Source organism: Cyprinus carpio, chromosome B25, assembly GCF_018340385.1.
Source record: "Cyprinus carpio isolate SPL01 chromosome B25, ASM1834038v1, whole genome shotgun sequence".
NCBI classification, from domain to species: Eukaryota; Metazoa; Chordata; class Actinopteri; order Cypriniformes; family Cyprinidae; genus Cyprinus; species Cyprinus carpio.
In genome coordinates, this window is record NC_056621.1 from 17,683,802 (window position 1) to 17,697,199 (window position 13,398).

Below are 13,398 nucleotides of genomic sequence, written 5' to 3' on the forward strand. Positions count from 1 at the left end.
CTTACTTAAGCTTCTCATTTAATCATTTATTTCAGCTTTATTTCAATTTCCAAAAAAAAAACAAAAAACATTTTTAATAGTTTTATTTGAGTTGTAGTTAACAATAACCACACTGATGCACATCTCTCAAGATAAAAGAAAATCATTGCAAAAGTAACCGCATACCCAGAAAGCTTAGTGACATGAAATTTGAACGGACTATGATTTGGAGCTCATCTGGTTGTTTTGATTCTTCATGTGAAGAATATTTGTTCTGGTAGTTTAGAGAACAGCTTGCACTGCATTTTTACTGTCTGACTCCAATTTGACAGTCACACCGCTCACATGTAAGACAGCATTAGTCACCGAAATTAGTCACATGGTCACTTAGGAATGATTCTTACTACAACCATGTAGCCATGTTGGGAAACTTAGCATTTGTGTTGTGTCTAGAGTGCTTTCCCACGGATAAATAAGCATTCGGCTTAGTTTGACCTAGCTGATTCAACAAATGTTAGTATAGTGCTAATGTTTCTAATTTTTCCCGCCAATATCTTAGGTTCTAAGAGGACCGCAGCTCATCGCAGTGGCGTCGACCGACGGGACCGGAGGAGTTGACGCGTCTCCACTCCAGGGTAACGATATTCAGGTGCAATACGTCCAGCTGGGAACAGTGACCGACCACACCGGCGCAGTACAAGTGAGATAAGCCGAAAACACAGTCACACACACAAACACAACTTACTGTAATAACGTTTTCATCAATGTTGTCCACATTATCTGTGGCGTACAGCTGTTTTATTTCAGGGAGGAGTGTTTTCTGTCTCAAAATGACTACTGATGCCACACAAGTGTGCGATGAATGCACCAATTCTGCGTCAATGCCGCTGGGTGGCGTAGTGACCAATGTATAATCAAACTCGCTCTCTCACCATGTGTTCTTTCTAGAAATCCTAGGCAGTGATTTTAACCTGCTCTCCACCCTCACTTTCGGCTAATCAGCAACCCAGATCAGTTTGTTTTTCCTCTGAATAATAAATAGCCCTTAGTTGTCCTTTTCCTCCCTGTCTGTTTCCTCATTTTTATCCCTCTTTTCCATCTCATGCGCTACATCAAGTTCGCAACATGCTCAAATGCTCCTTGATGTGTGTTTTTACTCTAATCACTTCCCCATGATGCTGTTACCACGTTGCAGAGCCGCGATATGGCGTGCACGCATATTCAAACACATTTAGAGGTTCGACAGTCATTACAGGTCACCACATTACCCCAGCTGCACTCACGTGTTTGATTCATGTGAGGCTTCAAGCTAGGGTTGAGGAGCGCAGGCACAATTTGACTTGCATATTTGACATCTGCTTTTACGTTTGTCTTTGGAAAGAAAACTTTTTTTTTTTTAATACGAAACAAAGAACAATCAGTGTTAAACCCCGTGATGTGAAATTAGTGGGTCAAATTTTGGTTGGGCAAAGATTTTGTGGTGAGACAATAACTGTGACAATAACATGATTTGAATTAAAGGAATAGTTCACCCAAAACTGTATTCTGGCCGTCCAAGATGAGTTTGTGTATTCATGAGAACAGATTTGGAGAAATGTAGCATTACATCACTTGCTCAACAATGGATCCTCTGCAGTGAATGGGTGCCGTCAGAATGAGAGTCCATAAAAACATCACAATAATCCACAGCACTCCAGTCCATCAGTTAATGTCTTGTGAAGAGAAAAGCTGCGCGTTTGCAAGAAACAAATTCATCAAGGCATTTTTAGTTTGAAACTGTTGCTTCTGGTTCAAATACGAGTCCATAATTCTTAACGCATTCTCTAGTGAAAAAGTTGTCTCATCTGAAGCAAAAAAAAAAAAACCCTAGACAAATATGTCAGGCACCCATTTACTGCAGAGGATCCATTGGTGAGCAATGTACCGCTAAATTACTCCAAATCTGTTCAGATGAAGAAACAAACTCATCTCAAATCTCATTTCCATTTATGGGTGAACTATTCCTTTAGTGTATACAGTTGGCACTGTAATGTATATCATTAACACTGCAAGGTATTGACAATACACTATTTATACGTTTTAAGGACAGGAACAATCAATCATGCATTTTATAAGTGTTTCAAAATGTTAGAAACAAGGTTGCCAAGGTCATGGACAACCTGGAAATTAGAAAAAAAGTGTGATTTGTATAATAAATAAAAATTAACATCATAAAATCTAATGGAAAATCATTGATAAGTAATGCATTTCTTTAATGAAAATTTTTTTTAGCACTTAAATATTTAATAGAAAATATTTAATGTTTGTTGATGGTTTTGATTCCTTGTTTTGTCCAAATCTGTGAGTCGCTTTTGATAAAAGCATCTGCTGAATGACTAAATGTAAATGTAATTGGATTGAAAAATTAGTAGAAGCATAAAAAATCATGACATTTTTATAATGAGGAATTTAGTTTATCAAAAAAATAGTATTGAAAAATCATGAAAAGTCATTAAACCAAAAGAGTAGGAACCCTGAGGAGATTTTAAGTTTGGACTGTTTCTGTTTGACATGTTTTTTTTTGTTGTTTGTTTGTTTAGTTTTTTTGTCATTTTGCACATTATCATCAAATGAAATTGAGTGAATTGGACTATAATGAATTAATATAATAACATATTGACAAAATTAAAATATTTTCTCTGAAAGTCAAAATGCTGAAGCAAAAAAACTGTTTAAAATCAATAATAAGAACATCAAACATTGCAAAGCCCTTTGTTGTGAACATCCCTCTTACATTTTATGAAAATGTGTTCTCAAACACGCCACAGACACTTACGCGACTAGCACGCACCCCCAATATGGCTTTTGTGAGCTCGGGAATGTGAGCTATTTGGTAACAGGGAGGGCGACGAGGCCTTTACCACAGTTGCCCTTTAAAGTGGTTAAGCTGGTACAACTAAAACCTCTTTAGACCTTCGGGCGCTTATGGTTTAAATAGTCTTAAAGGGCATTTCCTGCTTAAAATCAGTACTTTTTTCAATTTGCTTTATTAATACATTTTGTTCACGATTCATCATTGCACGTAGTTTCAAAAGAAAAAAGTAATCTTTCAGTGAAATTACACAACTTGCTCCACCTCTGAAACGACTTTCCTTTACCGATGACATCACCAAGACCTCTTATCGTTCAGCCCCTCCCCCTTCTCTACACTCTGCTGTAAACAAATGCCATTAAAAACAAACAAACAAATGTTCCCCTTCCTCTCTTTGAAGTGCATTCTTTCACTGGATGTGCTGTCTCTGGGCCAGATTTGTTGTACGGCTTGTTATCTGAGTGACCTGCATCTTTCTTCTCCTCTTTCTCTCTTTCACCGATACACACACTTGCGTTTTGGCCAACTTTCAAATATGTAGTGTTTCATCTTCGTCTAAGCAGGCTGTACCAAACCCCAGAAAGCAGTTTGTGGGAACGGCCTGATGATTGCCTGCGCACCCAGACCCCATCAGACGGTCTTAGATTTATCTCTAGTTACTTTCCTTGGTGGTCTGGACTCCTTCCAAATTGGCTCTGCAATTATACTGTACACATCAAAGCTGTTGGAAAGTTGTTAATGGGCTTTGATGCTTGAACAGAGCGCAGTATGCGCAACATTTGACGCAATCAAGTGAGTAATCTCTGCAAATCGATTGTAGATTACTGCCGCTTTGTGACAAACCACCTGTCAGTGTGACACGGGGATAAAATAAACAGCTGTCAGAGGAAATAAATAAGGATTATGGCATGAACTCACTGTGCTGAAGTTAGAGAACTTTTTTGGAGAAATTATTTGGTGGAAAATTTGTTTACATGTAAATCAGTTATTGCATGCTTAATATATTGCTCTGTTTTTTTAAATCAAAATTTAAAATAAAATTTTCTCTTAAAAGAAACTTATCTATATCATAGCCTGCATAAAGACATTATGTATTTCATATATTGTCATACAAATTGTAGGTAGAGTGTCTACATACATGCATACAGAAATAAATGAATTTGATTTGACAACCTAACCAGTCTCAACTAGTCACAGCTGTGATTCGATTTTTCAATCAGTTTTTTTTATTGTAGCCACACCCACAGTAAAATGTCATAGCCACACCCACAGTGAGATCCTATTGGTCCAAATTCCTGCTCCACAGAGCTGTGTATTAAAGATCAAATATAATCTGAGTGGCTGTAATTGTTGTGTTGTGCAGCGATTTTCGTTTAAAACTTGGACACTTGTCATATTTAGTTGGAGAGCGCGTCGAAAAACAGCATTGAAAAAGAAATTAAATTATATATTCTAATAACATTTATTAAGAGTAGAAATGAACCTCTGAGAAAAACTAATAAAATAAAATAATAAATACATACTTACCATATATTTGGATTTTAAGTAGACACTGGGGACAAACATAAAATATAACGATAACAAAAAAGAACAACAACAAAAAAACAACTTTAGAACATTAGTGGACCAATTCAAGTAAATAATAAATAAATAAGTAGGTAAATACGTGGATTTAAAGTAGATATCAGGGCCAAAAATTAAATCTAATGATTACAAATAGATAAATAAGAATAGTAATAATTGGAAAAATTACATAAATAATAATTGGATTTTTTTTTTTTTTTGAAGTTTATAATCGTTTTTAGTGAAATTTAAGTGGACATCATGGACAAAAATAAAATTATAATATTTATAATATTTATAAAAACATTGCAACGAACAAACATAAAAAGAATATTAATAGATCTAAGGGAAAGATTCAAGTAAATTAAACTAGCGTGACTAAATAAATAAATATATAAATGTTTTAAGTGCATATCCAGTGGACATCAGGGACACAAATAAAATATAATAACAAAAACATTAAAACAAACAAACATCAAAAGAACATTAGTGGATCTAAGGGAAAATTGAAGTGAATTTAAATGTTTTAAGTGCATATTAAGTGGACATCAGGGACAAAAATCACAAAATGATCACAAAAAAAATAAAAATAAAACAACTAATAGTGGAAATAAAATTTTTACTTTATTGACCCATTGCAACCTACTTGAGGAGCTAAGAAGCCAGGAAATGACATCCAGTGCTTGAAACTATAGTAAAGCTTAATAATAGGTCAACTTATTCACTTGTATAATTTAATTTCAACCGGAATGATTTCAGACAGTCGTCTTCTTGCGTCTCACATATGATGCTCAGATCCCGCGTTGGCATCCACCTCCATCCTGAGGTCACGACGCTTCTTCCTATTGTGAATTTCAGGATTATTTCAATTGCTCTCATCTGCTGCACAAAACATGTGGTAGTGTTTACAGCCATTTTTCATGAACACACCCCTTCATTTTTTCATTTAATAGCTTCCATATCGCACATTCGAGCGCCACAAGATAAAAATGGTCAAAAATAAAGAGATGTTTCTGGTCAGGAAGCTCTGTTCTCTGTACAGTCCGACAGAAGTGTCCGCTCACTTACTCAGAGCTGTTTGAAACTGATACTTTTGAGCAATTCAATCACTGGCTCTAATGAGTGCCCTCTTGTGGAGCTGCAGGAAATCGGCCCCTGAGGAGTTTACACTTAGCACCTAAGATGAAAAGCACAGGCCACGAGTGTCTCGCATCAGGCAGGCTGTGTTTTAAGAGTCTTGGCACTTGTGGGGCCGTGCCCTTGAGTACAGTTTGAGCTTTGCACCGTGCAGGTGTGCGGTCTGTTCCTCTGGCGTGTGTTGAGGAAGAAATGACTCACTGCTCATGCTCTAAAGTGACTCATCCTGCGTCGTCTCCCCCTGCATCACTCCCTCTGCCCTTCTTTTTTTTTTTTTTTTTTTTTTTTTGAGGGAGTGTTTTCATTTGGACGACTGAGATAAAGTGTAGCCTTCATCTGACCCTTTACTTTCCTCCTGGTTTTCCAGCTCTTGTTGTTGTCTTGGTCTTTGTTTTCGTTGTATCAATCTGTACACCTGTCAGCGTTGTATTTGTCTGCTTTCACTGTCTCCATCAGTATGGTAAAATGGGACGTATTAAGCCTGGGCGAATGACGGGATATACTGTGTGCCGATAGATGTGTATCAGCTGACTGACAGTGATTCGATTCTGTATGGTATCTTAATCAAACAGACATTTCAGAATGTGTTGCAGACAGACATTTCCACTCAATGTTGTTTCTTTAATGCCAAGAATTCATTTGGGTGTTTCCATCCAAGATAAACTGTCACTATGAACTTCATGAGTTAATGTAGTATTCAGCTGTTTGCTCAACTTCCTATATTTCAGGTATTTGACACTGACTGCAAATATCATATACTGGGGGATTTTTATATATATATATATGTGTGTGTGTGTGTGTGTGTGTGTGTGTGTTTTGTAATATTTATTTATTTTTCCCATATGGACCAATTGCTAAGAAACCACATTTATTATCACATTTAGTAATGTTTTTGTAAGAAGATAGTTTTGTTTACTAAGGCTGCATTTATTTGATAAAAAAAATACAGTCAGAAACATTACAATGTAAAATAACTTGTTTCTATTGTAATATATTTCAAATTGTCATTTATTCCTGTGATGCAAAGCTTCATTTCCAGTAGACATTATTCCAGTCCAATTTTTTTGCTCAAGAATAAAATTGAAAAAACACTTTTTAAAAAATGCAAAATTTCATTTAAATACAAAATTTCACAAAAAAAATAAATTCTAAAATACATTGTGGTAGAAGTTTTTATAAATTAGATTAAATTGATATTTTTTCCCCCAGTTAGGCAACTTTATTTAATATTATTTTAATCTCACAATTAATACAATTCAAAATTCACTGCACTAAATACATTGCAGTTAGCACAAACCATGTTTATCCTGCATGTGAACTTTTGTCTTTGCATAGTCTGTTTATGGTTTTCAAGGATCAGGTCGACATGGTAAAATTAGCTCTAATATTTCATCCGGTGGTGTGAATTTAAGGTGGAACAGATGGAGATGGCAAATGAAGGAAATGTTCAGAAAACATTTTTCAAGCAATCATTTTTGCAGTTTCATTTGTTTTTCTAATGACACAACAATGACACATTCACTGTTTTTGGTTTTTAGGCTGAGGCTCTGACTCCGGCGCTGCAGGCCGAGATGGACGTGAAGGAGGCCATTCAGCTCCAGCAGGCCGAGAACGGAGAGGTGGTTCAGATCCAGATGCCAGGCACTTGAGTCACTCGTGCAAACTTCTCACGTGTGCGTAAACAAAGATATTGGGCTGAAGCGTCAGGGAGAGGGCAAACCCGAGGAGCGTGGCCACTCAAACTCAAATTATCTTCCAAAACCACCGCCGTCAGTCAACAATTTTCAACTAATTCCAAGTAAAACAAATGCAATTTGTTGTAACATGTCAGCTCGTATGGAAACTCCTGGCCGTCCCACCAAAAACAGTCACAGCGTCCAGTCTGCTTAGTGATGTATAAGCAATGCTGTCTTCATCACTGGCTCATCCAATCTCTCCGACACTGAACAAAACAGAAAAGAACAGAAGGCTTTTTCCTCTCGGGTCAATCTGAAGTACCTCGTACACAAGAAACAAGCCTGAAGATTCCAGCTGACGGTCGAGTTACTGGGTTTAAACCGGTCACAAGTGTCATTTTTAGTACATGAGCATCACACTTTGTAGACTTTTGCTTGTATGGTATTTCAAAAAGCAGCAGTGTAAAATATGCTATAATCCATAATCCGAGATTTTTCCATTTTGCAATCCTTTTGTGAATTTTGTGTGCGTGTGTTTGTATTGGTGAAGATCTGGGGGTTATTTGAGGGCCGCCTGTCTTCATCTATTATCAGTTTGTTTTCGTAATGGTTAGTCTAAATATTTTTTGTTTTATATAACATTATTGTACAGAAAAAATAAACTACTGAAAGTTTTGTGGAGCTTTTGTAGGGCAGTTTACGAATACACAGGAAAATGACGACAGTGAACTGTGTTAACGTAGTATATTAAATATATACTATATATATATATTTGTGTATGAAAGATTTGTTCCGAATAAATTACCATTGTTTTGAAATAGTGTCTCGAGTAACAAATGACACAGGAACTTTGAAATTGATAGACATGGGCCTATAACTTCAGTAGATGAATTAATTCTGACTCCGTTTCAAGGTTCCTTGAAATTTTAATTTAAAACAAAATGCTAGTTCTCTTTCAAAACATGTTTTGTGTCAACCCTGTTATGTTAAAAATATTGTGGGGTTGAAGACTTGTGCGAAATATTGAATAAAGTCATTATTTTTGTGTTATGTGCAAGAAGAACAATATTTTTCCAGCAAGTTGATCAATGCTTTTTTTTTGTCCACAACAGAGTTGAATGTTTGAGCTCGACAGGTCCAATATAAGCCTCACCAAAATGAACCACAGATGTACAAGAATACAGATGTAAAAGAAACTTGATAGCAAACTCTCAAATACATTGTCAAGAACATTTTTAAACAAAAATATCACAACATAACAGGGTTGAACAGTTTTTTTTATTTTTATTATGTTGAAAAATACTTTTAAAAATTAGTGGTTAACAAAAATGAGTTTATTAGCTGATTCTTAAATTATTTCCCTTAAATAAAAATGTGATAATAGCTTTACAAAGCAAAAGCCAAGAACATTTTTAAACTGTCACATAACAGGGTTGAACATGTTTTTTTTAGAGTTAACTAATGAGAAAAAAAAGGAAAGAAAATGTTGAATTTGGAGGGTTTTTGATGTAACAGTGATTAATTAGTTCAAATTAGTTGATATTTAAGGAAAAATAACATTTTAAATTAAAAAAAAAACAAAACTTTTATCTTAACACTTACTTTGCTCTACAGTCAAAGCAAAACTGATTACATCTCTATCCTAGTAAGTTATGGAGATACTTGGCACACAGGTTTAGTTTCCTGACAACGGCCAATATACTGCACAGTATTCAAAGCAGATCTGCTCCAAACAAAGCCATTGTGCTCACACATTATTGCAAATTAAGTGTCAGTGTTGATTTAGTGTTCAGCCACTGAACAGTCATCACATGCATTGTAGTTTAATGAATGCAAGCTAATGACTGGGAGTGATTAGAAGCGAGCGGCAATGCATTCGGTTGCTATGTTTGTTTTATATTTATGTGATTTGCTTCAGTTGACCAGAACACCATAGTGAGAGTCATGAGACTCATGTTTTGGTTTTTTAGATCACCACATATTCTCTCTAGAGCCCCCCTAAAACTCCCTCATCTCTAATGGGGTCGAGTCAACCTCTCCCCCGTACCGAACAAACACGGATGGAATATCCCAGATTCTAACAGTCTGGACTTTAAGGCCTCTGGCCAGGCACCACTGGGCCTTTTGTTATGGCAATGGTACGAGTTGCTAACTTATCCTCTCCCGCTGCTGTGGGTTTTCGTCAGATTATTCGTATCTTTAGGGCAGGGGCGAGGACAATAATAAAAAACGTTTTGTTGAGTTTTCCCACGCATGCTGTAACATAATGGTGTATTTTGGATCGCATGCAGAAAGCATCCCATATAGTCGCTGATAAAAACATCTCTCTATTTCCTTTTGTTTTCTTTTAGTCTCAAAGCCTCCTCTTACCCGTCTTCTGAACGCCATCCATCCATCTCTCTTAAGGAATCTATCGCTTTCTTCATCTTTTTCCTCTGATTTCTGGTTCTCTCACTTGTTCTCATCCTCCTACTCTTTTCTCGGGTGGTGTCTGGTGTGTGTGTGTGTGTGTTTTTGGCTTTCCTCCTCTTTTGCTACTAGTCTGTATTGGTTTTGTCAGAATTTGGGCTGCGGTGTCCCTGTAGCCTCTCTAAAATCCAACTCTGACTCCTTTTTCTCTAATAGAACTTGGTTGGCCTCTCCCTCATTTCAGAAGATAGATGAAATGGCCTAGAATATAACGTTCTGGGGGTTTTAGATTTTAAAACCCAGACTGTGAGGACAACTGGGACTGTCTATTTTGGTGAAAAGACAGATTTGGTTGTCACTTTGTTTTCATGTAACCATCATATTTTTATGTATTAGATAACATGTCTTTATGAATTCAAGAAAATGTCTTACGGTTTTAAGGTTACAGTTACTTGTTGTTTAATGAAAATATATCAGTTTGTTTTCTTGTATAATTCAGGACAATCATCAGTGGAGGATATGGGCTGTGGGGATGAATTTTTAATAATTTATCTTTGATTTCAGCTGATGTTGCCATTTTTACCACATCTTTTGACAAAAATAAATGTACACACAGTGTCCGCAATATCACTTTCCACCCTGTTTTTCCAATTATTCTTTATAACAAAAGCCAGGTCCTTAGTGACATCCTCCAGACCAGGATTTGACATCATTGTTAATGGGAAAACAACAGCACTAACTTTAGGGAGTATTACTGTTTGATTAATGCTATATAGTTTTATGAAATTACTCTTTGTCTCACTCCTAAACCTTACACACTGTTTGATAAAATTGCAGTAATCTCAAGTCAAGTCAGCTTTATTCATAACATACAGACTGAGTCAAAGTAGCTTTAAAGTGGTAAACAAGACAATAATGTTTCTGTTACATGTCTGTGGTTTTCTGTTTCTGTGGTTCCCCTGTGACCTGGGGCCCATTCTTTGTACGTCGCTTATTACATCTGAGATTATTTGAAAGATTCCAGGTCTTCTAATCGTGATAACTGATCTCTGGCTAATTTGGCTCCTCAAACGAATTTGCCTATTTGATTAAAATATCTGGATTAAGTTGTCTAAGATTACTGCATGTTCTTTTTTAAGTCTTTAAGTAATTTCATTTTTTAATTTATTATAATTTTCAATTATTGTCCCTGGATCAGTACTCTTGTCATAAAGTAGCAGTGGTTGGGACAGATTTTAAGTATCAAATCTGCCTAAAAAGATGCAATCTAATCCTGTTTACATTAAATAAGCCTGCTCCCGAGCAGGTTTACGCTAATGGACCTGTTGCTATGACAGCAACTCCTGGGATGAGCTTCGAAGAACCAAAGTTTCCAAGTTTTCCTAGTTTCCAAGATCATGCCAAATCGTCAACAATCAAATCCAGCTAACGGATTTAACGACATATGAAAAACAGGCCCCTAGTTTCCCCCAGTCTGTTTAATTAGTCGTTCTGTTCACCTGGTGTCATGTTAATTATCCCATTAGTTCCTTTTGTTTGGTTCATGTTTATAAGTCCTCAGTTCTAACTTAGTCTTTGTCTGTTCATGTCAATGTTAAGTTGGTTTGCGTGCCTGGATTTATCTTAATAAAAGACTTTTCGTTGATCTACTTCGTCATCGTGCAGTTTATATCACCAACGCGTGACAGAAGAACGGACCCATACAGTTATCTTGCGGCTTTTTTGTTTCCCTTTTTTCCCCACTCCTCTGTCATCATGGACAATCCTAGTGTTGCCCTGCTATGCCTGGAGCAGAGGGACTGCTCCCTGGAGTCTCACACCAGGGATTTTTTGGAGTTGGGTCGAAGGACCAAGCCAAACGCACTATCCAGACCGCTCGCTTTGCGTGTTTAACATCTCAAGCCTCAACAAGTGGTTTAAGACATCTCTTGCCCCACTCCCATCCCAGAGACCAGCCAGCCTTCATCCCGCTGTGTGAAACGGATGTCAGAGCCCACCGCAGACTGAGAGCCAGAGCCCACAATTATTAACGAGTCTTCGCAAAACAGAAAGACAGCGTAGATCATCCCCCAGGAGCCAGAGCCTCAAGACACGTCAAACCATGCCCACAATCCCAAAACACATTATAACGCCGTGGGAGTCCTTGGAGATTGAGGATTTGGAGGGAAGCCCCGCCCACAATCCCGACACTAAGGGTGAGCTGCAACTGGCCTCTAGGAGCTTATATGAGGAACTTTTGGACATTTAGAGGAGGATTTGATTGACTGGTTTGGAGAGGTTGTTCCCAGTTCCCCTGAATCTCCATCGCCCCCTACGTCTCCTGAGTTTCCACTAGTTCCATCCAGCTCTCCTGTGTCTCCTAAACTCCCACCCAGCCTCCCTCTCCTGCCTCCTCTAAAACGAACCAATTCCTCAGCCCTATCTCGTCTGGTGCCTGTCAGTCCCTCAGCTTACCCTCTGTCAGCGCAATCTGGGAGCTCTTATCCTCCTTGGGACTTCCAGTCTCCAGCTCGGCCCATGCATGAGGATCCCCTGTTCCCGCCTCCAGCCTCCGAGTCCTGGACTCCATCTCGGTCCTATCGACCCATCGGCTCTGCCTTGGCTCCTAGCTCCCTCATCTCCACCGTGACCGTCATCCCACTGGCTCCACCAGGCTCCCTCGTCTCTCTGGCTCCACCTTGGTCAGTCGTCGACCATCCACCGCCTCAGGACTCCACTTCACTTGGCTCTGTCAGGCTTCTCCTTCCCTCAACTCCACATTCGTCCTCAGTCGCTCTGGGTCTGCCACGGCCTTCTGGATCCCCGCCTCTGCCTCGGTCGCCTGATACTATTCTGTCCTGTTAGGAATCTTATAGATTTTTTTTTTTCATGTTTTCCTTTCAGGAATTCTGTTTCTTTTTTCTTTTCATGTTAATGATTGTTAATTTCATTGTTTCCATCCTGTTAAAGTTTGTACATTGTCTGCACCGATAGCCTAGTGGGCAGTGCGTTGCCATGTAGCATGTTGTGTTTCAGGTGTTCTGAGTTCAGTTCCCAGCTTGAGGACCTTTTCTGATCCTGCCCCCTTCCTGTCTGCTCTACACTAGCCTGTTGTAATGCCAAAAATAAATCTTTTTTTAAAAGTTTGACCATTTTTCTTCATAATTCACATTTACATAATTATAAAACATTTTTTTTTTTAATGTTACAGCGGTTAAAGGTGAACCATGAATAGAAGACATGTACTGTAGCATTATCTTTGTTGGCTTGACCTCCATGACCTCTCTGAAATTTTCTTTTAAGGTTTTATCTAACGCAGAGAAACTATGTTTTCCAAGTCAAAACATAAAAGTGGTCTGTCTCTAAGATATTAAATCAGCACTTGTTGATGACTGATAACTAAGTGTGAGAGGGCCGAGCAGTCTGGCCCACATACAGCAAACAGGAGACAAGGTCAGATTTTATGACCCTAAAGTTGCGCAGTGGCGTATTTTATGTTTTTGACTCCACGGGTTCAAGTTCTGTGTATGAACATTCGAGTGAGCTCATGTTTTTATGTGTGGACTCATGCCTGATGTTAATTTTATAGGTTTCTTTTATTTGCAAAATCTTCTGTGCAGAACGCAGGTTTACGTGGTCGCAACCATGACCTACATGAGCGATTTCTCAACCCATTTATCACATTATATTCTAATAGGATTAGAGCTTATGTTAAAAATTATGTTGGCCCATTACATCATTTAAGACAGAGCAACACTCCCAAATGTCCCAAAAGATGCCGCTGATATTTATCCAATTCCTTTT

The 13,398-nt window shown here is 37.9% G+C and overlaps 1 protein-coding gene across 3 annotated transcripts in view; it reads left to right on the forward strand.

Moving 5' to 3' along the window:
• The window catches only part of LOC109058181 (protein BANP), a 46,685-nt gene extending 38,661 nt beyond the window's left edge, over positions 1–8,024 (forward strand). For all 3 annotated transcript variants that reach the window (XM_042752627.1, XM_042752625.1, XM_042752626.1), the window contains 2 exons: positions 539–679; positions 7,069–8,024. In XM_042752627.1, coding sequence (XP_042608561.1) covers positions 539–679; positions 7,069–7,179 — 252 coding nt within the window. In that variant the 3' untranslated portion in view covers positions 7,180–8,024. The remainder of the gene's footprint in view (positions 1–538; positions 680–7,068) is intronic.
• The last annotated feature ends 5,374 nt before the right edge of the window (positions 8,025–13,398 follow it).